General features: G+C 34.8%; 2 protein-coding genes across 7 annotated transcripts; one reads left to right on the top strand and one right to left on the bottom strand.

Annotated features, from left to right (window-relative positions):
* The first annotated feature begins 4,688 nt into the window (after window positions 1-4,688).
* On the top strand, window positions 4,689-18,315 carry LOC131431036 (alpha-tocopherol transfer protein-like). 6 transcript variants are annotated; one of them, XM_058596463.1, is made up of 4 exons: window positions 4,689-4,768; window positions 9,473-9,685; window positions 15,090-15,205; window positions 16,676-18,315. In XM_058596463.1, the coding sequence occupies exons 2-4, from the start codon at window positions 9,508-9,510 to the stop codon at window positions 17,390-17,392; spliced, it is 1,011 nt and encodes a 336-aa protein (XP_058452446.1). In that variant the 5' UTR covers window positions 4,689-4,768; window positions 9,473-9,507; the 3' UTR covers window positions 17,393-18,315. The 6 variants fall into 6 exon arrangements, with proteins under 6 accessions (XP_058452446.1, XP_058452447.1, XP_058452449.1 ...); XM_058596464.1 differs by having other exon boundaries at window positions 4,739-4,832; XM_058596466.1 differs by having other exon boundaries at window positions 4,756-4,778.
* Window positions 18,316-22,960: 4,645 nt separating this feature from the next.
* On the bottom strand, window positions 22,961-23,933 carry LOC131431037 (uncharacterized). Its single transcript, XM_058596468.1, has 2 exons — window positions 23,327-23,933; window positions 22,961-23,268 (listed from the first exon to the last, which is right to left on the bottom strand). Exons 1-2 carry the CDS (start codon window positions 23,891-23,893, stop codon window positions 23,062-23,064), a joined length of 774 nt encoding a protein of 257 aa, XP_058452451.1. The 5' UTR covers window positions 23,894-23,933; the 3' UTR covers window positions 22,961-23,061.
* Between the last annotated feature and the right edge of the window lie 3,485 nt (window positions 23,934-27,418).

Below are 27,418 nucleotides of genomic sequence, written 5' to 3' on the forward strand. Positions count from 1 at the left end.
GCGCGTGTCATCGACCATTTCTACTTGACACAGCCTTTGTCAGTTCATGGATTTCTAAGGGTTTACCCAACTTGTACGAGGACACACGGGGAAACATACGGCTGCCTACGATTCTGGGCTCTGAAAACCTAGCGGATTGTTTTAGTAATTTGATTTCAAAGAATGATGAGCTAAGATGATTGGTATTTGGTATAAAATGTGTTTATTGAAAATTATAACCTGGTCCCTATCTGATTTTCTAACACTTTCAGTGTATAATTTCTTCATCTGCAGAATGCCACCGTAAATATTTAGTGTGCTCAGTATTAATCCTTGTGTTATGTTCATACTCCCTCACTTTCACATTCCGATCAGCAAACACCATTTATTATTATTATTATTATATCGTTTATTTATACCCGGTTTTAACCTAGTTACGGTCGTTCACCGGTTCGACATCATTTGATTTTTTTGACATTGTCAAACCGTTTTCGTTTTATGCTTATTGTAATATCCAACTAGCTAAGGATTTTATTCACGCTTTTCTTCCCAATTTGCAGTTAGCTTGACGGTCTCTGTGTCTCGTAAAATGCCTCCAGTCCAGGCGATGCCAAAATGTCTCTCCCGTCGTCGTCGTCGTCGTCCGCCACCTGTCAAAGTCCAAGATGATTCGTTATAAAGGTGAGGACATATACGTATGATGTAGAACCCTACACTTATGACAGACATGTGATACCGGAATCAATGTACACCATGAAATCACATGTCACAATTATAATACGGAATACTTCGACAAATTTTCAAGGACACATTTTGCATCGTGCGGTACACTGTCAGAGTGACAATGTACTTTAACGAGTTTTCTATAAAACTAGCAACACTGAAGGGTAAGAACAAGTTCACCATAGTTACGGTTTATTATAGTGAAAAATAAATAAACAAAAAGTTTTGTCGTGAATACGACTTACTTTTATGGGGCGCCTTTTCAAAATTTAACCTCTGAGAGAGTGATAAGTTTTTGATTGTGAATATCTCTTGTTGTATCTAACGAATCAACATAATTTTTGCTACATGCCATCGGAAATATGATCACAAATTTATGATAAAATATTCAGTTGTGTGACATAATCTCAAATAATTCAAAATTAAACTGTTTGGTATAAACGAGTATCAAAGAGGATAATGCATAAGGCGCGTTTGCCTTTCTAGTATTTTTAAAGCTCATAACTCAGTGATCTGTAAAGGGATTTCTATAATCTAACTACCAATAGAATCGAAATTTTTCAACTTAAACGTGTATAGCAACAGCATTGAAGTATTTCAATAGTACACTATTGAAAAACCTGTCTCATTTGACCCATGTCAAGGCCAGCCAATCAGAACGCGTTCCGAGGAAGAGAACAAAATATCTGCGGCTGTACAACAAATCGTTATAAAAATATGTTCCGAACAGTGTTTAATATCGTAGTGAGTTCCACAATTTGGTCCTTCTAAAAGGCAGGAATGAATCCCGTACATCATCCTGATAGATTCTTTCAATAAATTATGCAAATCCGAAATGAAATAATCGACATTAAAATTATGTATGCGGCTTTTTTATAGCCGTTAGGACCGCCCATTAGTGAAAAGGCTACAAACGAAATCACGTAAAAAGAAAGCTAGTTTCGCTTCCGACAAGAGCGATTACGTCACAGCTGCCAGTCGTTTGCATTGGTGAAAAAACAACGAAAAGGGGACACCGGTGGAGAGCATCACACAAAATGAACCGTTCTAATGGCTCTAAAACTTTTCTGAAGAACTATTAGGATTTCTTCTTCGCATATCGAAGGTAAATGTCCTCAGTTTAGTGCAAATCTAGAACTGTTTGATTAGATTTGTGCACTTTTGGCTGTTCGAAATTCACAGTAATCGAGATCAAGTGAAGCCTTCTATGTTTTGCGCAAAATGTGAAAAAGGGGAATAATTCATACAATTGATCGACTAATTGATATTTGGGAGTGTTAAGGAACATGTCAGTTGTTTTCGTATTCACGACATCCAGTTATGTCTCTGACATTACCCACCCGCCTTTTTATTTGATAATCAAGATCACAAGCGAAATGTAAGCTAAACAATAATCTAGAATGGTTAAGCCACCATGAATATACTACTAGCTGTATTGATATTTGTAGATTCGTGGGTGTTTGTGTTCATTTTTCATCTTTTGTGCTAGTGCCGGTGGCATTCAGACTGATTGTTGCAGTTTAATACAGCAACGATAAACATAAACAAACAAGTTTGTTTTGCACCGTAGCAACTAGCATAAAGCGTTGCCAGAAACGATCTCCTTTCACATTTTCAAACTATCGCAATGAAAGGGAGTAATTGGCTAGGCTTACTTGTTCAGGCTGTGAACCAAACATTGGCGGTTCGTTTGTATGGGACTTATACCATGTTCACATTAGCGCTTATATCACTTGATATACAGAGATGATATGCATATCACGTGGGAGTGTTCACATATGATCGATATAATATCGTTTGACAATCAAATTGTCATATTGAATGTTCCCATTAGGAGTAAGATCAATAATATTGCTTTTCTATCCTACAATTCAATCAATAATTTAAGTCTTGCAATAAATGTTCTCCGAACGCCAGTATTCGTTGAAAAATTTGAAATTATAATGATCGTTTATTGTCACTCTCAAAGTGACGTTCATAAATGAGTGCGTTCAATGCCATTATCCGTGTTGCTAGTTGCGATTTTTGACAACTCGACATGATATCGTACATGATATCCCGGATATCATGCCAAAATGGTGATACGCGTTGACATCAAATTTTATGGGATATCAAGTGATATCGCACATGATATCATCGGATATCAAGTATATCCGTATATCACTTGATATCAGCGCTAATGTGAACATACTATTAGGGGTATTATTATTTGTATTTGGTTGTATCAAGAGAGTACCATGATACAACGCTGATTTTCATACTGTCAATCATCGAGCTGAAATTTTGTGTCTGTCTGAATATGAAAAGACTTGAAGAATAAATAAAATATACCTAGATTGTGAAAAAGGTAAGCTCTATTAAAGGCAATAAATGAGCAATCGATATGGAATTTTTAACATGTGTAAATTAAAGGGGTTTGCAAGAAATATACTAGAATAGGGGTCGGTAACCAACGGGTGGCGAGCCTTATGCGACTTTTTGCATGTGAGGCTACGATAAGGGAAAGCTATTTGGGACCTTTCAAAAACATTATTATTTTGTGAATTTCTCACGTTTCTGAGTTAGAAGGTTCACGACTCCTGAACATAGAATTATCAAAATAGGATAGAAAAATATCATCAAATTTAAGAATCACGAAAAAAAATCGGGCAAATATCGAAAACTAAAAAAAAAAGGCTGGCGAAAAAGTTTAATCGCTCTTAACCCTGTAACTTTTTGTTTTTTTTTCTCGCCGTTCTAGTCTATTCTTTACACATGTAATAATTAATAATGTATATTTAAAATCTCACAACGATAGCGCAATTATTGTGTATTTGGACCGTTATTTATAGATTTCTTGTTTTGAGTATTCGACTGTCAAAAAGAATTATATATTATAAATGAACCTTGCTAAATGACTGTGCAAAATTTCAGCCGCGTTATCTTCATATGACCGGTACAAAAATCCATAAGAAATAATATGATTTCGATCCCACAAGGTAGAAGTCCCCCTTAATCGTATTACCTATTTGTCCTAATTAGTATAATGAATTTACAAAATCTGCTTACCAGAAACCACTGATCATATGTGAACAGAACTGATCTTATCAGTGGGGCTTTAGAGTGAAATAAATTAACTCCAAACGGCATATACTCACAAAACACATTTCACATCGAATGTAGCACGAATAACTTTAGTCAAATAAATTATTCCAAAAATCGGTCAAGATATTCGACATTCCGTTACGGAACGTAACTAATTTAATTGTCAAAGTTAAGAAGAGGCCTGTGTGCAGGGGGGAGGGGAGCGTTTGGGGTTTTTCATTCCCCCTCCCATGGAACATTTTTCAACATTAGGCTCCATGAACAATACAGTACTTGTTATATAAAAGTGCAAACAACTTGACAATTCATACTCAATATTGTGGATGACGAATTTTTCTTTCAAATTTTTACGCCTTCCCCAACTTTTGAACCCCCCTTCCCTTGAATCCTCCCTTGTATGACTCTTGCGCACGGGCCTGGAAGGCAGCAGAACAGGCATTTCATATTCGGGAACCACCGATCCGAATTGATTCTTAATTAGAACATTAGCAATCGATTCGGACAAGGATGTATACGTTTCTGAAACTGTAGACTCATGTTATAATATATAATATATAATTTTGGACTTGTGTATTTAAAAGTAACGACGACCAATAGTACCAAATATGCGAATAGCTTAATTTCGTAAATTGAAAAATCCACCTATTATCTAAATCTAAAAAACATAGTGTCCAAATAAATGAGTGTGAGTTTAAGTTTGAAAAATTCAAACAAACAATGTTCGGTTTAATTCAAATGTATTCTACTCACCTCAAATAACTGGTTTCATTACCGATATGACGCTGCTGAATTCAACGACCGCTGAACAGTCTCGCTATGCAAAAAATATCCAGCCGGCATTTTTTGTTGTTGTTGCTGCTGGTGACCATTGCCAGCGCTTGAAAGCATGGGCAACGGAACAAAAAAAACATCAATCATATAATCGTGCAACATAGAAACAAACCGAAATAGTCCCACTTGGAGCTTCAAGCAGTTTAGATCGGTGAGTGCTCGTAAGTTGGCTGGCGATCGATTTGCTCGAAAAACTTCGGTATACTATTCACAGGGTCAGTGTTACTATTTATCAGCTTTTGTTTTGATCGGATAGTTCGTCGTTTTCACACGCATTGCGGTTACTCTAGGTTTTGTACGCATGCTTTTGTGTATTTCCGTTTCAGTGAAATAGTGTTTGAATATTTAACAGCTGTTTGGGATCAGACGGAATTTAGCATTCTTTCAATTATTTGTACTGATGTGAAGTGTTAAAATATTCAATTGATGCCATTAACTCCACAAGTGTGCTGATCCGGATGTGAAGAGATATAAATGCAATTGAGTTCGTTACACAAATGATTATAGCATCGAGAGTGCGTGTATGGATTTTCCAATAAATGGTGTTACGTGATCAGAATAAATACATTACAGAGATGGTTACCTACAATAGTGAAGGTTTGCGCAGGTTGAAAGTTCAATCAATAATTTATGACAGTCAGGGCCAATACCATTTTGTCACGAATATTTTACACCGTTTTTTTACTTCACGAAATGGTCAAGATGTGGATACAATTGTCTAGTAATTAAATTGCAAACGTGATGAATGAGCAGGTTACGTAAAGCAATTTTGCAAAATTGTTTTCCTCGTCAAAATTACAGACCCGTAGTGGACGAAGAGGCAATTTTCAATTGCCGTCATTCTCAAACAATTACAAAACAATGACACACTTTCAGTGGTCATTGCCCTTATGGAAAGACAAGAGAATCACATAAACACACGGATCGTGTTTCGTTGAGGTGCAAATCAGGTTTAATTTCTGATTGCTTTTCGAGGATGCTCATTTATATTTTTTCCTCACCATGTTGTCTTTTACGTTATTATTTTGATTTTCTTTATCGCATCTTTAGCTTATAATTTTAATGGTTTTATCGATAGGGATCGATTCTAATCTTAGTTTTTATTTACTTTAATTATTGGCTTTTATAAACATTAAGAATGTTTTACTTTCTATTTTTCATTCTTACAAAAATATTACAATTATATGACTATTATATATTATATAACTTATGACAAATACTTTTATATGGTCCTTGCATTTAAAGTTTTTGAGACGACTGTTTTTGGAACGCGGCATAGATCAGCCCACCCGTTACAAACTAGCAAAACAATCTTTGTCCATTTTTGAACTGGATATCGCGATGAAACAATTCCAAAAATTAGTCGCTGAAAAGGTAATAAAATCAGGATTATTTCTCCGATTTGGACAACTATTAGCTTACGTCTTCAGTGTAATAAACTCTTAGCGTTGCACGCATTTAGAAACCAGTTCAACTCATGATTGATTAAAAATAACTCGGAAACTGCAATTTTTTGTAAACCGCTTTCACATTCACACTATGCACTGAAAACAAGTGATGGTAGCAATCTTTTTTCTAGAATTCGAGATTTTTTATCATTAAGTTCATTCGGAAACTGTAAATTTTACTAAAATTGTGTCAAAGAAGAAGTTGTACACTGAGCAAAATTCTCATTTTCACATTATATGATATTCTAATGATTTTTCACTATTAGCATTTACATTGATAGCTACAAAGTGTATTCAACATAATGTCAAATATATAAGATAATCTTATGAAACATAAAACTCTTCGTAACGTTATTTTTACAAGATTTTCATATAACGAATGAAATTTCCAGTCTGAGTCAAATTTATTGGCGCGCCCTATAACAATTACTAGATATCCACACAACATACATTAAAACAATTTATGAAGCGCATATTATATTCACTTCGAATTAATATAGATAGGTTTATCTATACCATATGACTAGTTTCATAAAATTTATATATAACGTTTGATGGAAGTCTTCCCAGTTCTATATAGCATTTATATATAGATCAAATGATTGCCATTTGATTAAATAAGTGATACATATAAGATTCAAATTAATTAAAATACTGGGATAATGGTGCTTAAGAGAATCAAAAACAATAAAAATAATTGTCTTATCAAAAACTTGTTATATTTTTTGTATGTAAAAAAGTTTCATAATGAAAATTTATTTTAATATTTCAACTACACTTACTTTTTTGGAACTGGCTGATTTCATCGGATATTTACTGTTACCAGACGAATCAGATGCACAACGATTCGGAAACTACTTCTTTTATTGAGGATTTGAGCTATACTAGTCGTTAGTTTTGTAAGGGAGCACCTCCTGATATTTGTGAAGGAGAAGTAGGATCCCGAAACTATAAATAATAAATTTAAATCCTTTTATTAGACAGACAGAGTGATGAGACGTGCCGGGTATTTATTTCATAATTCGTAAGGGCATATCCTTGAACGAAATTGAATGAGCTGTCTTGTCAGTGATTTGAAATAACGGAACTTCCTAAAAAAAACTGTCTGGAGCAGTTGATGAATATCGAGGACACAACTCTTTCTTCAGCTTCAAGCAGTACGATTCACAACTATTCTTTCGTAAAAACAAACTCCATTACATGTAGTTGAAAAATTATTTCTTGTTATTTTCTTCAGCTTAAGAAAACAGTGTTTTCTTCCTTGATGAAGATTTGATGTACGCTTCCAATGAAAATTATAAGTTTTTACATGACTTTTATTAAAGATAATCAGCATTCGATTAATAGAAAAATATAATGAATATTAATATTATATTGGCTTAAGTTTCATCGACTTTTCGCATAACTTGTATATTGTATTTTTAACAATATCATAAAGAGAATGAAGATATAAAATTTATAGAACATCATTTAGGTTTTATGTAGAGTTCCATTAAAGGTCATATATCTTTTTTGAAATACCATCAGCGTACGATTCATAAGACATATCCAATGAATATAAATTGGGGTATACTTGAGCTTGTGCTTATACGAAGAGCAACTGAAACTGTGCCGGTATTTTTTGCGAAACAAACTTTGTTTTTGTTTTTCGGAAAGTATCTTCTCTCTGCCACCCATTAGAATTGATGAGTACAATATTAAATTAGATTTAAAAAAATGCATTCTAATTTATTGCGATTGGTTAACTGTTTTAATTTTATCTGTGGTGCACTAATAATAATCACCAATAAAAATCTTATCGAATACATTTCGACTTTTTAGCTCCGAATTCCATACGATGGGAATGAAAATACAAATATTAATTGTATATCGAAGCTCTGAAACCTAACATATCGATGGCGTGAACATTTTTAATAAGTATAATGATCAATTTCAACTTGAATATCGAATAGCACAAAAATTTTGAGTATACATAATTAGTTTTCACAATCTTGAATTCTATATATTTTAGTTTTGATCATCGAATGGCAATCTTTGGCCATAATGGAAAAACATCAACAAGTCGTAACTTGACACAAACGTATACTTTTTTGTTTCCATGTGACTGATATAAAACCAAATCAAATATTCGTATCTGAGAACTTGTTTGGCAACCCTCGGTAAGTCGCACAAGCTTCGCCTCTTACGCTTTTCAGGTTACATAACAGTTATCATGCACGTTGCTATGTCTTCAACTTACTCTATGAATTTGCTTCATATAAGTTACTGCCACTGAAGAATAATAATGTATGCTACTTGGGTATTCTACTAATACGATTAGTGCCTTTTCGAAAAGCTAAAACAATTTTTAGAAATTTGCAAAACATCAAGTTTGTGATGTTTCTTATGAAAAATAATAATTCAAACACTGGAGTAAAATGCATATAAAAAAACCGAAAAGTAATCGTTCTCGACATATTTAGACATGAAATTGAATGAACTCATATATTTGTTGAATTGCGCAGTTATAGTTTGTTGCATATTAAATTTAGAATAACTATTCTTGTAAGATATGCTTCGTCGTTGAATAAAATTACTAATAATAGCGAGTGTTTTTATCACATTTAGTTGCATCCGATGCACCGGAAACATGCAAGAAAAAAATTACTTGAAACAACCTTTAAGAAAGATCTTAATCGTTCTACTTATAATTGTCCTCCCGGTGAACTACCAAAATTAGGTTAAAGCCGGGTATAAATAAATGATTTAATAAAATCGTTCTATTAATGAAACTCGCTCCTGTTAATCGTTTCGTCGTTCGCATGTATTTTTGTACCAAAAAGGAAGGATTGGAAGGAATGTTAGTATGAAATTCAATGTTTCTAGAGACCGCGGGATTCACAGGTTGTAACAGTGAGGAAAAAGTTCTAGATTTGTTTTAATAAACAACACAATCCTGAGAGAAAGTTCGCTGCATAACATAACAAACGTAAGATATCAGCCAACTATCTATCAAAAACTTGCAATCGAATTTTTCATTTTTCATGATTTATCATTTTTCCAGAACCATGGTCGTGGAAGATTTGTTTTAGGGTACCCAGACTGCTAATTGAGAATTATTATGAGCTTACGCAAACATAGTTATAAAATTTTTATAGCCAGTTAGCTTGAAACTTCAATGATGACTTTCATTTTATAAGCCATAAAATAGAAACCTCAAAGTTGAACATTAGAACTGCCACTTGTTAAACCAGCTGGTACTAGTTATGGAAACGTATCTCAAGAAAACCACTCTGTACTATACTCACTGCCTCGATATTTGATTTGGTGTGGTACTTCACTGTTGAATCGGCACACATTAAGTTCCATACATTGACATATAATCGCAATTAAAGAACATTGCCCATTAAAACTTTATCTCGTTTTAGTCTATCGTTTCACAGAACATTGACCGTGGTACAAAATGCCTGAGAAGGGAGAGATGCAGTCATCAGCTGATCATAAAACACCTGCGGAAAACGAAGTGAAACCACCAAAGCTCGATTCGATGATGGAAACTTCCGTGGGTTCGGAACTATTATTTCCTTGTGATGATGAGAAAAAGAAAATGAAAATCAATGAGCTACGAAGGCTAGTCGAAAGTAAGTTAATATGATTTTATGCACCCGGTTAGGTGATTAGGTTTTTACAATCGGATAAAGTTCATAAAATTCTTTAACTGGATCGATCATCTATATATGAAAAGATTAAGTTGGAACAAGTTTGTCGATATATTTTGTTAAAGCTATACGTTTCTCATGGGTGGATTTGAATAGTGCAGTATTTTTTTGTCACCCTATTAGCACTGTTTATTACCTATCTCGGTTAAATGCGGTGCCTAATCAGGTTCTTTTCAAAAATCAAAGCATCATTCATCAAAGCGAACCTACAAGTGTATCAAATATGTCACTGATTGATACTGTTCTTGAAGTCGACCGCGATCACGACGCTACAATATATTCTACGGTTGTTTCGGAACGTCAGTTAGCTGTAATCGAACAGGTTCATTACTTGGATGACCTTCCGCTTGGTCAATTGTAGTGTTAAGACTTTACCGCAACAGCGGTTTCTTCTGTTTAGTAAACATGCGGTGTCTTTGGTTGGCTATATCACGTTTTCACGTTTTACAAGCGACGACGATTACCACCGCCGTAAGGAACGTTAGCTGCTTGCGCGATGTTATTAGATTTTACAATTATAGATAGTTTCAGGGGCCTTTCCACCCTGTACTGGTCGTACTTGGTGCGGTTGATGGCGATGGTGATGATGCGTTCAAGTGGAACCTACGATAATGGTAGATTTTCGCTTTCAAAGCACTTCCTGGAGAGCAAAAGTATTCGGATTGGAATAAAAGATTTAACACTGTCGATGCAAAGTAATGTTAGACAAATTAGCTACTATCGAAGGTGAAAACATAAGGATTTGCGCTAGAGTGATTATCTCGTTTGCATATCTTGTAGGTGAGACACGCAATGTTGATGTCATTGCCTGATATTCTCAATGATAGGCCCCAGATTAAATATACGGTGTGGTTTTGTGACATATGAAGTGAATATGTTTTACCTAAGACACCATTTCGAAATTTACCTTGTTTCAAGTTTTGGCAGCATGGCTTGTGTTCAATTTTCGCTCTCATTGCTGTCCAGCAAATTAAGGGAGAGGGATAGACTACGGTTTACTATTAAGGCTCTCGTACTTTGGTTGGGCGTCGCTCTTGTTGGAAGAAACATCGTGAGGATTTTCGTTATAATCGTTCGTAATATAACAACGGTTACGCCAGGTTTGTTCAAACAGATTTAAAATCATTTGTTATTTCACATTTTGTCGATCGTTATGGTCCAGTATACGCATACCAAGTTTATTCCCATACAAATGTGGTTTGTTGATAAAAAAGTGGAACAAGTTTGGACTCCCCTGAACGGCTAGTAGTCCGCTAGAAAGAGACATAAAAGTTAGATATCGCGTGCAATTGCTAACAATCCATGACAAGGCAAACTGCTAGCGGCTTACTTAAACATCATCTATGAATGGATCCTGCGAGAAGAACAAGAGTAGGATCGCTGGCTGGAACGAGTCCGACTGAATTCCAAATAGGATTTTCGATAAAAGGATTCGCCCAAGTGGCTAATTGTTTTAAAAAGGAAGATTCTTCCACTAACATATGTTAGTGAGAGGCTCTCTGTTTACTGTTTTTTTTGCGATTATTTGAAATTAACTACTGCTTATCACAAAACGGGAGTTGTGGTTACAAAGAGAGTTTGTAGTAAAGCTTGAAAGTAACGGAAACGAGGGTATAAATAGTAAGCTTCCGTTTGCTATTGAACCTTTATGAAATACTTTCAACGAATATCGAAATTTCTTTGATGTCGGAGAAGAAATATTTTCGACGACGTGTTTTAGAAATCATGATTTGCGGTGTCCACTGTATCTCAGCGCAAAATCATCAGAAGTAAAAAAAACAAGCATTTGTAGTAGATGTTTTTTAGATCCCAACGTTTTTATCGGATGTTTTTTTAAATTCATTTCAAATTTTTGGTGATTGTTTAAAGTCAAAACTGCGATTTTCAACGAAATAATCCACCGTTTTGAAGCGTGAATCCTTCCCAAAGCAACAAAAAACAGGAAAACGTTGGGGTGGGGTATTTTATACCTAAAAAGTATGTGCAAAATTTAAAAATAATGAGTGGAGTAGTTTTAAAATGACGATGGATACAGCCTTTGAAAACGTGCTTTCAAGAAACGCGTTCAAAGTTTATTGTCTATAAAATCGAAGTAAACAATTCAATTTTAAAGGGGGTGCGTAGGGTCTAAAACTTATGAAGAAGCACATTGTTTTCTTTGTATTTTGTTATAATAAAACAATTTACGAATGTTTTGTCAATTGTTTAGGTCAATCAAAGCAGAACTCTTGGGCCTGTGCGCCGACCTAAGTGATGTTTCAAAAGTGCTAGATCCTAACGGCCCCTTAAAGATGACATTTCAAGAAGACTGCATCCACAGACTGGTGAACAGAAAATAAATTTGTTTGTTGCTTTGGTTAATATTCTATTAATTTTCGATGCATAAGTAATTTTTGTAATAAAATTGTTACGGAAATATTCCTAAATATAATTATTCGATGATGTGCTTAATATATGTATCAGTTACACTATTTCCAGAGTTCCGTCGAACGACAGTAACTAGGCTAAAGCCGGGTATAAATAAACGATATAATAATAATAATACTTCCACTGTATGAGAATCTTCAAATGGAGAAGTGCTGTAACCTACTTCGAGTGTTAATTTTTTGTAATGAATAAGGTGTCAAAGTCATTTACATATGCTCAACGGTGGATAGATCAAAAAGGTAAATAAAGGAAGTAGCAAATGTGAAATATTATTAGAGAGATAGGACGTTTAAAGTAGTTCGCTTTAAGGGTCTGAGATATTAGTTTATTTTGGACATAAGTCTTTGGTCCTAAATTGCTGGTTGTATGCATTCCACGTTCGAATGTTTCATCGTAGTATCAATTATAAACACGTTTCCATCGTTAATAATATTGAGCTGAAATAAGTTCCACTTATATATACCAAAAAATGAATGCATAAATGTTTTGTTTGCTACGGGTTTCAGCGTGAAATAAGTGGATACAATTTTGAAGCTACGCTGCGCTGTATTCAGTTTATTTTAAATTTCGTTTTCACAGTGAAGTAAAGCTTCAGGGCTACACTCCGTTGTAATAACTTGATAATCTGTTTTAAAACAGATTTCGAGTTTTCGCAGTATCTAACTGGAATTGACAGTTGTATTTTTTCTTCGCTACTTTTGTTTGTTTTTTTAGAAGAAGATCTTTTACTACTTTGATTCGAAACATTGTGACATTTTCACAACAATATAGGAAATACATAGCATGACGCATATATAATTAAAAAAATCCATGTAGATGCAGTCATGCAACTGTGGTTTAAATATTATTTATTCTATTTTTTAATGAGCATTGTGTATCAAACTACATACGGATTGCGGACCGGAACTTTTATATCAAAGATAATACATGAGCCATACCGAGGGAAAATTGTACACTATATATTTGGTTTTAAAGTCGAACGTTGACAATAGTACAGGTGCATGATTTACGTAGTACACAAACATGCCGATTTAGAAATGATGATGAAGCATAATATATTACGGATTGCAATGTAGCACGAATTTGAAAAGATGTTGCAACCTAATTAAAGATTGGTTAACTTTGAGGTAGGCAGTTCAGGGGAATTATAAAACGTCAAACCTAAATCGAGGTATCTTAAGTAACGTCAAAACAACAAATCTCAATAGAAAAATCAACCTTTGGTATCAACAGACTTCACAGCCGTTGGCGACTCGATTCATAGGACGATTGATCTACAAACCAGTTGTCGTCTATTCGAACCCCGATCTGGAATAATTTTTAGTGTCAATAGAATCGTACCATTAACCATGTAGTTGTTCTGTACGCTGAGAATTGGTTACAAAATTTGATGAAACAAAATGGTAGAGTTTATTGCTCTTCAAAACTCCAAAAACTTATCGCATTCAATGGCATTAGTGATTGGATTAACGACCTTGAGCTTTCGGACCAGTTATCACGCCAGGCGTATTATGTCAATTTGTCCACGAAATAAATAAAATTAGAAACAGTATGAGATCTGGATGAAGAGTGTTCATTAGGCTTATAATGAACTTTGAATTAATTCGAAACCTGCATCGAATATAAATGTTCTCATTATTAAATTTTACTAGTGTCGACCACGACATGTGCCTTTAGATATCAATATGATTTGAAAATTGACTATGAGAGAAAAACAAAAAACACTGCACATTTTTTCTAAAGACTAATTTTCGACTAAGATTTTTTGGTAGTATATAATTCTATTGTTGATTTCTCGTGATGACAAAACCCAAAATCTTTCCGGAAGACATGGCTTGTAGTGGTTTGTTCATCGTAGTAGTTGTGATACCGTAGCTACAAATAGCTTGCCAGACCATAGCTCTCCTACTACATGTCTTCGACTTGATTTCTCTGGCTGAATCAATACTTACCCACACCATATAATGTTGTTGCCCTGGCAAGGATTTGTAATCGAATTTCACGTGGGTTTCGTGGGTTTCGTCGTCTATGATTATACAGCTCAAATTCCCAGCAAGTATCGCATCGTACAACCTTTGAACCGTTGACCTGTTTTCGGTTTATTCACATCACTAAACTTCCTGACCGCTCTTCGCACGACTTTCTCTTTTAAGGTCAACCTGCATTAGACCAATCCGATTCCTACTTTTTCTCTGCGTCGGCTATCGCTGAGCTGCACTTGCTGTGTGTATGTGCTGCTCAGCCATAGGCGAAACAAAAAAAGTCGGAGCCGGATTGGTCAACTCGGTCGGATCGGTCTAATGAGAATTGGCCTTCACTCCTTCCCTTTTTGTTATCTTTCTCAGTGACAATTCGGGTTTTGTGCATCAATTGTGCAAAATATATCGACGTTGTTCTGCTACGCATTTTGAAACAAACTAATGGCAACGAATAAACTGGAAAGTCGTTGCTAAAAGAATCAATTTTGTCAAGTTCCTTTTCGCACTTACTGCAACCGGAGTCTTCTATAAAAAAAATTACAGCTGAAGTAGGTATTTAAAACAAACCCTTTCGAAATAACAAATGGCAAGGTTAGTCGAATCAAGAGTGGACCTAATTGATGGTTCATTTAAAACTCAATCAAAACAATTCCCTATACTAAACGAAGTCAGATTCCTAATTAATTAATTTGTACACACTAAAATAACCTGAGCTTGAGTTTCCGGTGTGTGTTCGCTAGTTCGACTAAACAAATAAATTAAACTCCTCAAACCGTCCGTGCATCAAAACGTTCAAACGTGTGTCTATGGAAAATGTTTTTATCCGAGTAGGGCAAAGTAATGACAAAGCTGCAACGATTAAAATAGTAATTGGCAAAAATTGCTCACTCATGTCAACTTTTTATTATTCTATGTTTTAGACTGTGATGACTTTGTACGTCGAAGTGATGATCTGTTTCTTTGTCGGTTCTTGAATTGCTGTGATTGGGACGTGCAGGAAGCGTTCCAGCGAATGGCTAAGCTGTTCAAACTGAAGGTAAGTTTGACCGGCGTGCGGTGTTGAATAATTTATCAACCATGACGATGGTAGAAATAGCAAGTGTACGGTTGGCTTTATGGCTTTGTTGTTGATGTTGGATTACTTCTCGAGATGCTTTTCAATTCATCGATTTCAGCTAGTCCAATAAGTAACGCTGTAGGGTAAAGTGTTATAATATGACCGCTTAAGAAACCATGTTTCGAGAATGTGGGTATTTCTAAACGATACGCCTGAGGAACATAATTTTCTATGATTCTGGTAGAAGTGATGAGAATTGATTGATATCAACATATTTTCCAAAACGACCACCTTCTCAGTTTTTTCGCTTGCCATAGACATAATGCCCCACAAGAAGAGATATTATGCCCCACAACAATGAGGCATTATGTCTCTTGAAATTTCAAAATAGAAAAAAAAGCGGGAAAAGAAATATTAATTTAACCGAAACTATTTGCGTAATCGACTAATAGCAATCCTTAAGCAACAAAGAATGGGAAGAAGAATGTACCCCCCTGCGCACGGGCCTGGTACCTGAACAATATCCATTTTATTAGAGCCCTAAAGTACGCGTGACACTTTTTGGCAACTTGAATAAGGGGACTGCTTCGAAGTTTATTCTGTTGCGTCGGGTGAACATTCAAGTATGAGTAATTCCTTAAAACGGACTGTTCAGAATGCTTTGTTTATCAATACAAAATTCTGGTTAGTGAGCTTTTTTATCCATTACCGAAAGCAAGAATCACACCTGGAAGAGAAGGCACCTTATATCCATTATGTCGAAGCCATTAGAGATTCTTTATTAACTCAAAGGATGGGATGACAATCTGTACAATTGCCTAATTTTTTCTTAACAGAAAGTTTTCACATTTTCACATTAATTTTTGGTGATATTGCTTTTTTGAGCTAAAGCGAATGTGTGTCGAATTCCGTTGATTGTAGGATAAGTAATCAGCAAAATAATGGAGATAAACGTTAACTACTTAGTCGTTTGACAATTCTGCTGTCCGAAAACATAAATTTGAACAAATAATTTTTGAGAGAGACGAAGTTTGACGTGTCAGCTAGTGTTAGTGATAAAACTTTTGTTTAGAAAACTCTTGAATGCTTCAAAGAGAAAGGGGGCGTTTTGGCCAGTAGGGAGACTTTATAATACTTTCCCCTAATGTGTACTGTTTCGTTCGATTGAATCTGTTTCGGTTTCATCTAATATTACCATATGGGAAACTGGTGTGTAAAGAGTGGTATTTCGTATAGCGAGGGACATTTCTCCTGGTTTTAATAGCTACTTAGTGCAACTAATTATTGATTCAATTATACTAATTAGCTTGATCAATTGAGTTTTAAAACGCTACATGAATCCTAGATACATTGTCACATTTGGTTTACTTTTAAATCAGTCTAGTTCATTTTTTATGTTATTCTGCAAAAAAAAAACTGGAACCCATATAACATTCGTAATTATTTCAGCACGAACACCCAAATTGGTTCATCGATAGGCCGATAGCTAATTACCAAGAACTGCTGAACCGGAACATAAAATTCGTCTTGGACAAACGGGATAAAAACGGTCGGCGTATCTTTGTCAGCAAAATGTGCAATATCGATATCAATGTAACGGCTGCCACCGATTTAGCCCATCTGGATGAGTTGTGGTGCGAGTTCATGTTGAATGATTTGAAAACCCAAGAAAACGGAATTTCCTGCTTAATCGATATGAGTGGATTGTCGATCAAGAGTCTGGGTTATCTTACTCCTTCCAACATAAGAGTGGCAACGCAGAAAATGGATCTCCTACCGGTTAAAAATATGGAATTTTACGTCATCAATTCATCCATGTTCCTTAACGCTGCCGTTGCAATCCTATATCCAATGTTAAGTAAGCATATCAAAGATCGGGTTCACTTTCATTATTCGGATTGGGACTCACTACATGCTCATCTAGGAAAGGAGGCTCTTCCGGCCATATATGGTGGAACACATGGGAAGGATTTCAACTACGAGATGCTGATCAAACAGTTGTTAGATTTAGAAGAGCACTACGACAGTTTACTGAGGTTCGGTTTCGAACTCAAACCGCATGTGGACTCAACCAAATACACTAAGTTGTTTCAAAACATCGATAAGATGAAATCTGGTAAAAGGAAAAGTAAAAGTAAAAAAGAAGTTGAGCTTGTTGTTGAGTGAATAGATTTTGGATACCAAGCAAAGCCAGGGTATAGGACAATTAAATGTCAAGTGTTCCTACTACCACTGACACACATGCCAAGTTAGGACTCGAACATATGGCAACTGGCTTACGAGACCAAAGCCTTATACTGTGTACTGTCAATCCAATTATTATTATATTGATTATTGTAATTACTTTATTATAATTGTTTTTTTAAACACAAATAATAATTATTGTAAATATTAATTGTAATAAATCTTAGGTTCACAATCGGCTAGAAGCTTTATTTCATCAATCGTTTTCTCCAGAGCAATCAAAATGCAGTTTTCTGTGATTTAATAGGCGAAATTACGAAATTCTGTGTATTATCGAACAATTCATTCAAATCCTTTGTGATTTCCGGAATAATGCTTATAATATCGTCCATCTGACAAAAAAAAACACACACATATACACAAAATATTATAAAAACTTCATTAAGCTAAAAGATAAAACTTACTGTAGACAATAAATACCCAATTATAGAAAGAAGTGGTTCCTTTGTACAATTAGTTATGCTCTGCATGATTTTTATTGACTTTTGTCCAAGAGAATCAATATATTGAAATACCTCCGAAAATTTTCTCTGCAATCGATCATCAGAGTCGCTGTAACATTTTTCAGTGTTTGAGATATAACTACTTATGATTGGTTCTAACTGTTTGCCGCATTCCACTAATTTGGATACTTTATCAATTTCCACAGCAAGTTTCTCAAAGGATTTTTCCACAACTTCCTTTAAATTTTTAGTTCCATTATCGAACAATGAGCTAATTTCACGGCGAGTTCTATCTATGAGTTCAGAAACTGTATTTTTGAGTTCCTCGATTTTTTTCAAAAGGTTCGTATCGAACAATGCTCTTGACTCTCTCTGGGTTGAGTTTGATTCGATCGACGGAAGCTGCAGTGGATTGAAAACGGTATATGTTTCTGCACAGACGTTAGTCATCAATATGTGTCGTATTTTAGTGTAGACGCATCGTTAGAATTCTGGAAGCGAAGCGGTAGAAGGTACAAAACTCATACAATAACATTTAGGTGTTTTGTTGGTTTGTACCAAAAGCACATATTTTGTTTCAATTTCTTCGCATTTCGCCTTCGGCTCATCAGTGCTTAAAGCAGTTCAAACTGAACTGCCATCTCGCGCCTAGCAGTTCAATTTGAACCGCTAAGCAGACGTAAAATTTGCACTTTTTATGCAAGCTTCATACAATCAGTCAATTCATACGAACGATTATCGATATTCGGAAGTGTAAAAAAAGCATATTAGTTTTATTCGTATTCACGTTTTCCAGTTATGTCTGTGACATTACTCATTTACCTATTGATTCAATCTGGTTTATCTCGTCAGAGCTCTGACTGAATATTGCAAACTCAACTATCACAAAACTACTTTTCAGTGTGCTGAGTATTATTCGTGTGAATCATCTGATATGTAGCTGTCCCGCATTGACGCAATAACGTATCCGCACGGAAAGACCGAAATCAGCATTTTGGCGAAAAATTTAGTTGATTTTCGGATTTTAGTTAGTTATTTTTTGAGACAATTAAAAAAATCTTACTTTTGCTAATTTAGATTTTTCAATTCTAATTCCCTTAATAATAAAAAAATATTTGTTGAAATGGCTATTTTTTAGTTGAAGTCACCAATTAAACATGCTGTCATTTCTTAGCTAAGGCACACTTCATTTCCATTCAACTAATTTTTTAGTTGAATTAGAGAAATAAAAAGTTGTTTTCAACCAACATAGATAGTTGAATTGGTTTCTGCAATTTGCAGCTATATGGCGCTCTGTCACCGAAAAACGTTAACACCGTAATGACTACTAGCCACTAGATGGCACACTACTATCGAAAAATATTTCAGTCGCGGTTGTCTTTTCTTTATTGGCAGGTATAAATACGATGTTGTATTGGAGAAAAGGACATAAACAAAACATCAACTTCTTTTTGAAATTTTTTCTTCAAAGTCGCTGTTTTCTTCATTCGACTTCGCAAAATCGACTCTCTCACTTGAAACTTTAAGCACTCGGAAAACATAAACCGAATTCACATACAATTAGAGTGCAACATTCGAGACTCATTTTACTGTTCCGCGTAAAAACATTATTACGCACAATCGCTTCAAATGCGCACAAATTCTGAATAAATACACTTTCCACTAACAGTACGTCATTTTTACATATCGGTTTAGAAATTTATATATGGATATATCGTAACACATGCGAAAAACAGCAAAACAATTTGCAATCAGTTTCGACAAGACTGTCCTTTTTGAGCTTTTAAATGGATTGTTTTGCTTTGACACTTCTCATGAGTTTTTGGCTAATAAACTTGTTAATAGAACGAATTTCATTTTTGTTTTCTTTGTGCTGTCCTTAAGCAATGATGGTGATAGATAAATAGAAACAAATTTTCTGATTTTTTTAGTTGTCAATGAGAATTTCGTGCTGGATTGAAATATTGCTGGTTTGTGTCCAGGATATTCGCCAACTAAACACATTCTCTAAAAATAAGAGTTTTTTTCAGCAAAGTAAATTCTCAATTTTAACTAATTTTTTAGTTATTTTGGAAATTCTGTTGTTAAAATCAACTAATTCAAAAACAGTAATACGAATTAGGCGCAGAACTAATTTCGGTCGTTCCGTGCGAGTTTTTGGTTTTCCATGCAAGGTTAAATCTGTGTATGGAGATTGTGGAGCTATAGTCAGAGTGTTCATCGTTCTTCCTGGAATAAATGAATCCTTTCTGTATTGATTCTTTATTTTCTTAAGCATATTGAAATGTTAATTATGCTGCAGCGATCTAATGGATATCATGATTAGTTTACATTTCGATCTCCAAACATCGAAAGCTAACTCTAACATTTAAGGGAGGTAAAGTTCGGTGTAAGATTTCACGGTGACAAAAATAGATACTCTATCGCTTATTCCAGTAAGAATACCAAATGGATGAATTCCTTAAGTAGAGTTGCTTTTTAATTTGTCATTTGGTTTTTGCTAACGTTTCTGTCACAATAACAATATAAATTTTGGGAACTTTATAAGTGTTACAAAATTCATCTTCATTTTATTTAAAAGAGCCAGCATTCCATTTTAGAGACATTAAACAAAACTTCTGATCTTACCGGAAAGAGAAACTGTGGACGGTACATTCGAAAAAGTTTGACATGGCTTAGAGTGTTATGTAATGAGTGTTTAGAATATTCGTAGAAATGACAGGATCATTTTTCATGAGAAAGATTGATTTCCCAGATAGTCTCAAAAAGCTAATTTAGACCTAGTCTTGAAAAAGACTGATTATCTGAGAATATGATACTTTGTATAAATTATACTTACCAAGGCTGATTGATTATTAGTTTCAAAAATTGAAAGACCATTAGTAATTCAGGCACCCTTGAAAAAGATTGCAAATTTTCAGCAGTCAAAAGCAATTAGCGTGCGGTGCGAACGGCTTTTCCTATACCGACTGAGAAATAAAATACTCTTATTGAACAGTTATGATCTCAAATGCTTAGTAAAAAATGCCCCGTTGATATTGTACTTCTAATAAAAGTTGTTATCAGTTAAGATCTTGACTGGATTCAGACGACCACGGTTAATATCAATTCAGTTTGGCGGTGCAATAACCTTCTTTTAATAAAACACTTGATAAAGTTAGAGTTTATTACCGTAGCTCGTTGATCAAAAGTATATAAAAGCTTGGTCTTGTAAACGACATCCCAGATTGCAAGTGTCATTACATTATTCAAAATGAAAGTGATATTCTTGCTCATTACCGCTAGACTAGATTGAATAAATAGGCTAATGAGTAATGTCACAGACATAATTGGAGAACGTGAATACGAATAAAACTAATATGCTTTTTTTACACTTCCGAATATCGATAATCGTTCGTATGAATTGACTGATTGTATGAAGCTTGCATAAAAAGTGCAAATTTTACGTCTGCTTAGCGGTTCAAATTGAACTGCTAGGCGCGAGATGGCAGTTCAGTTTGAACTGCTTTAAGCACTGATGAGCCGAAGGCGAAATGCGAAGAAATTGAAACAAAATATGTGCTTTTGGTACAAACCAACAAAACACCTAAATGTTATTGTATGAGTTTTGTACCTTCCACCGCTTCGCTTCCAGAATTCTAACGATGCGTCTACACTAAAATACGACACATATTGACGACAAACATATTCTACCTTACAATTAAACAACACGGAACAAACGAGAGTAAAAAAATAGCAATGTTACAGCAGCTTGTTTATTTTGAAATTAACTTACTCAGTAGACTTGGCATGATCATTTTAAAATACTTTAATGATTCTAAAAAAAACGATTTGCGGAATTTATCCGATGTTTACAACTATTGAATACTTTTCGCCATCAGGCTCGAAATTCAGTGGCAAAATTCTGGTTTGGAATCCAGATCAAGAATTCAGTACACGAATATAGTTTCATTATTATGAAACTATTATGACTCATTTTTCAAATCAAGAAGTTCTAGAACTGAATTTTGAACTTGAATTCCGAACCTGGTCGAAGAAAATGAATGAATGAAACAGTTCCGAAGTCTAAGTCCATAATCCAAGTTCAGAATTTAGTTCCAGCAGGCAGGTTTTGAATTCTGGAAATGAATTCTGAAGATGAACTTTAATATAATAAGTACTCCATTGTTCATGAAACTTAATTTAAAAAAAATTCTTCATGGGGGGGAGGGTTAAAACCCCCAACCCCCCCCCCCCTTCCCCTGCGCACGGGCCTGGAGTGCAACATTAGAAACTCACTTCACTGTTCGCTTCAAATGCGCACAAATTCTGAATAAATACACTTTCCACTAACAGTACGTCATTTTTACATATCGGTTTAGAAATTTATATATGGATATATCGTAACACATGCGAAAAACATCTAAACAATTTGCAAGCAGTTTCAACAAGACTGTCCCTTTTAGCTTTTTAATGGATTGTTTTGTTTTGACACTTCTCATGAGTTTTTGGTTAATAAACTTGTTAATAAAACCAATTTCATTTTTGTTTTCTTTGTGCTGTCCTTCAGTAATGATGGTGATAGATAAACAGAAACAAATTTTCTGATTTTAATAACAAAATTAGTTGTCAATGAGAATTTCGTGTTGGATTGAAATATTGCTGGTTTTTGTCCAGGATATTCGCCAACTAAACAAATTCTCTAAAAATAAGAGTTTTTTCAGCAAAGTAAATACTCAATTTGAATAATTTTATAGTTATTTGGAAAATTTTGTTGTTAAAATCAGCTAATTCAAAAACAGTTATACGAATTAGGCGCAGAGCTAATTTTGGTCGTTCCGTGTAATATTCTACCTGGGTGTTTTGTCCGTTTCTTGCAATAAAAATTCATTGTTAATGACTATCCACACCTTTCCGATCAGGTTCAGTGCTGGCACATTGAAACGCGTGAAAGAGTAGCGCCGGACGTGCACGGAACTGTGCCGGCACTGAACCTGATCGGAAAGGTGTAAATAGTCCAATAGTCTTACAAATAACTTTTCTGAAATATGTTAGATATAAGCAAAAATTACACGCTGGCGAAAAAAAACTCATGTATTTTATCTTAAGAAATGTGCCTTTGCGGAAAAAAATAAAAAAACTAAATTTCCATGAATATTTTTCACTGTTCTAGGAAGCTGATGACAATTTTTCATGATGTAAACACTTATAAACATCCGTCAGTAATAGATTTAAATCCTTCCGCGATTGTTCAACTACAGTCAATAGACAGTGCTCTGTATTTTTACTAAGCAAAGCCACTTCCTGAAGTATACTAACGATTAATTCCTTGGAATCCATTCCGATTTTCGAAACGATCCTTATAATATCGTCAATCTGATTAAAAAATAAATTATGTTACATAAACTTTTAGGATCTTACAGATAAAACTTACATGATGCAGTAAACACTTCACTTGAGATACTAGACCAGTTTGATTCGTTGTACAAGTTTCCATTATCCGTTGAATTTCATTTATTTTTCCAACAAAAGAATAAATATGTTCCGTTACACTTATCCGTAAATCATTGATTCGACCAATAAAGCTACCGTAACATGTTTTGGTGTATTGGATGGAATCATAACTGATTTGTTGTAAGCGCCAAGAAATCTCGGTGAAGCATTCAGATTTATTATATTTACCAATATCTATAGTTTGATTCGCCTTATGAATGAGTTCCTCGATATCTTGATTGGAGTTAATCAAAATATTTTGCGTTTTTGTGATTATATTGTCAAGGTGCAAATCAATACTAAGACGATCTGTTTCGATGGTTTTGGAACTGTGGTGAATGATAATCTCGATGACTTTCAAAGGGTTTTTAGGAAGTATATGGAGCCATAATGGTTCCTCCTGAATTGTGTTTGATTCGAACGACGGAAGCTGAAGCGGATTTAAGTTTATATGAATTTCTGCGGAAACAGCCAAGAAACCAGCGATAAGAAAAATTGTCACTTTCATTCTCAATAATTGAACGATTGATACTAGAAGACTGTGAGTACATTTCCAAACGCAAGTTTTTATAAACATCTGGTGACGCCTAGTCTTTAAGCAAGCGAAGACGAACCTTGATTGTACCAAGTGTTTGATATAGGAAAACGTTATCTCATTGCCAACTTTTATTAATCGCGGTCATTTGATGCGATGCTTATATTACCTGGTATTGACTATTATCAGAAGATCAATATTGAATTGAATATATGAAATCATTAACCATATAGAATAGAAAACCAAGATTATTTATTAATGTGAAACAAGAGAAATAACTGTCTTATAAAAAAAAAATCTGTCATTTCAAACACAGTACAAATATTTGGAAATTAAACAGAACGGAAATATTATGCTGATTTAAACATTGAAGGCGGAAACAATTTTCAATTTTATGTTACATAAGTTTCTCACTATTAATTCACATATCAGAATTAGTTTCTAATCAATTTTCTAAACAAAACATTGTCATTCAAATTAATAAACGCATTTTTCTATCTATCAGCATATTTTCTGTCATGACTGACTGAGGTTTATCGTTATCACGTTGAGATGCCGTTATATGAATTTATGTATATTATTTATCTGTCATGTAGATATGTGCTTATCTAATACTGTTTAATGTTCTTCCAATTCAAATCCCATTTTTGCCTTTCTCATATAAAAAGGTATATACAATCACTTGGAAAATTGACTAGTAAAAATTGGCCTGGACGACCAAGTGTTACATACCATTCGACTCAGTTTCTTGAGCTGAGCAAAGTCAGTGTGTGTATGTGTGTATGTATGAGTAAGTATGTATGTATGTATGTGTGAAAAAACCTCTCTAGGTTTTCTCGGATTTTTACAAACATAGGTTAAAATGAAAAGTCTTTTGATCAAATACAGAATTCCTGAATTTCATCCGGATCCGACTTCCGATTCCGGAATTATAAAGCGTGTAAATAAAAAAAACAGTAAATAAAAATCAAAACTGGCCTCAAAATTACTCCAATTGGTAGTCATCATCAGTAGACGGCCAAACAAACCGATTCTGGCTATCCTGGTTCCCGGTTTCCGATTCCGTAAGCACCGGAAATAATGGCCATATGTTCCCAAATGAATTTCACTCACTTTTCTCAGCGATGGTTTGACCGATTTTCACAAACTTTGGTTCAAATGCAGGTCCTATGGTCTCATAAGGAATTTCATCCGGATCCGACTTCCGGTTCCGGAATAGTAGGGTAAAGTGTGTAACAAGATTTATACTATCCCTTTAGCGGGCTAAACAAAACACGTAAAAACTCTCAAAACTATTCCAATTGGTAGCCTTCATCAGTAGATTGCCAAACAAACCGATTCCGACTATTCTTTCAAGAATCGTCGAAAATTATTTTGAATAATAGCACAGTATTATGTATAATAGTATGATTGATATGAGAAAGGCATCATTACACCTATTATTACGGACATTCTTCCCTGGACGTTTGATATCAAAAAATGACTTGATTCTGATAAGCCACTAACATAGTTCGCCTGATCTGTTTCATTTGTAAGAATTTTCGGAATTCAAAGTTTAGAACAACACCAAGCCACGGACCTTGGTTCAACTCTGAGAGCAAACAGCGTACGTGAACTTGCGGCGATGCCGACAGTTCCTTTGGTTGAGCGTCTCAGTAGAATGCTCGAATTGTCCGAAAAGCACCGCCCGGCAAAACTATGGAAAATGTCAACGAAAGAGAGCTAATTTTGTCATCAAGGTAAAATGCGAGCACTTGAGCCGAATAATATTTTAAAACTACTTGATATTTATCTCCTTGAATCAGAATAAATGCCTGCGAAAAAAATCAAAAAATCATTTGGTAATCACATGGATCACATGTCGGTGATCTTCCTTGTAAAGCACAGATGTACAAATAAAGAGTGAGAGCTGACGTTGTTTTCGTTATTGAGCTGTTAAGACTGATGCGCACTGGTGGATCGTAACAAAATAGAATCGTTTTTAAACTCACAGACCAAACTTGAATTGGAAACAGTGAACAACAATGAGCCGACTGTAATGACAAAAATGAAAGCAAACGTACTGCTAGGCGACTACTATAATTAATCAGTAGAACATAACGCCGCTATCGACGATATTGAGCATATCGCAGGGCCAACGAGCTACCGACGAATCAAGGGCTACTCGCCGACAAGGACATTGACCCAGAACTTCCACCTTTCTTGCACAATTTTCTACTCATACGTGTATTGGCGGCGTGAGCGCGCTCTGTGGTTAAATTTGTTATTGCTTTTGTAGCGTGTACAGTATCACTTTAACGATACCGGCCGGTGAAATTTCCACGTAGGTGGCTTGAAGCAGCCAGCGGATGCAGGTTTCGAATTCTCACGAACAATGATTTCTGTAGACGTGTTGGAAGAATTAACGGGCGTCGCTCGTTGGATGTATTTCTTTTAGTTTCCTGTCAATGGGAACTCAAAATGGCAGCAGATATTTGATTCTGATCATATGAATCATATATGATATCTAATGTTATTTAAGTTTCGATATGCTAAAAGTCATCGTTAATTCGAATATTGATAAATTCAGGATCCCCTTGCTCCGATTTGGATGAAACTTCGCACACGTTATCAGTTCGGTAAACCATTTGTTCTGCACCATTTGGATGGAAAGTCCAAAAGCATGAATAATATGCAGTTACTTTCTCCAAATCGTTGTTTCGTCTTAGCCTCATTAGTGCATTAACAGTATATGTTGAAATGTTAAAGCCACCCCTTACGGCTCAACTCGAACAACTAAGCAAGACTAAAGTTTATGCCATTTGCAAAATATTTTAATTTTTGTTTTTCACTACTTGTTGTGACTCAATTCGAAGTTGGTAAGGTAAATAGGAAGTATTCGGTCTTGATTGAAAAAAGGCTGTGAAAGTATTTTTGTTATTTGTTAATCACTTTCACAGAATGTAGGATCGAAAATTGAGGAGAAGAAAAATTAAAAATTTCCACTGTCTTTCTTTGGCACATTTCATGGCAGCTTCTAAGTGACCGCAGATTTCGCATTACATTATTCTTTCTTTCATATATGGTAGGCATTCTGCATACTGTAACCATAGAATGTAGAATGTAGAATCCTAACATTATTCGATCAGGAATATGTGCATTTTACGTCATGCGTTTTATATTGAAAAGGCGGCATCTGTCCCATAGTTTTTGTGTGGCGTCTCTATCGATTTGAAGGTATAGACGCCGCTTAATTCCAAATGACAATGAAAAAATAAATCTTTAACTGTGATTGAAAAGATATTTTCGATAACATTCTATCTGTCACGAAGATAGGTTACGTCATTATTTTGATATGAGTTTCCAATGAAATACTATCTTTTAGACAGCGCCAAATAAATACTTTGATCACTACAACATAGCTAACAATATAATATGGTGTTTTATGAAGCTTGCTGATTTGAAATTTTAATAAAACACACGCCACACGAACGCGGATTCCAATTCACCGATCTATTT

The sequence above is a fragment of the Malaya genurostris genome, chromosome 2 (genome assembly GCF_030247185.1).
Source record: "Malaya genurostris strain Urasoe2022 chromosome 2, Malgen_1.1, whole genome shotgun sequence".
NCBI classification, from domain to species: domain Eukaryota; kingdom Metazoa; phylum Arthropoda; class Insecta; order Diptera; family Culicidae; genus Malaya; species Malaya genurostris.

What these genes read in the sequence shown, in the direction of transcription:
- LOC131431036 (XM_058596463.1), top strand. Translation starts at nt 9,508, where the DNA reads ATGCCTGAGAAGGGAGAGATGCAGTCATCAGCTGATCATAAAACACCT. An exon ending in GCTACGAAGGCTAGTCGAAA is followed by an intron (nt 9,686 to 15,089) that starts GTAAGTTAATAT and finishes TCTATGTTTTAG; the next exon opens with ACTGTGATGACTTTGTACGT. An exon ending in CTAAGCTGTTCAAACTGAAG is followed by an intron (nt 15,206 to 16,675) that starts GTAAGTTTGACC and finishes TAATTATTTCAG; the next exon opens with CACGAACACCCAAATTGGTT.
- LOC131431037 (XM_058596468.1), bottom strand. Translation starts at nt 23,893, where the DNA reads ATGAAAGTGACAATTTTTCTTATCGCTGGTTTCTTGGCTGTTTCCGCA. An exon ending in TGAAGTGTTTACTGCATCAT is followed by an intron (nt 23,269 to 23,326) that starts GTAAGTTTTATC and finishes TTTTTTAATCAG; the next exon opens with ATTGACGATATTATAAGGAT.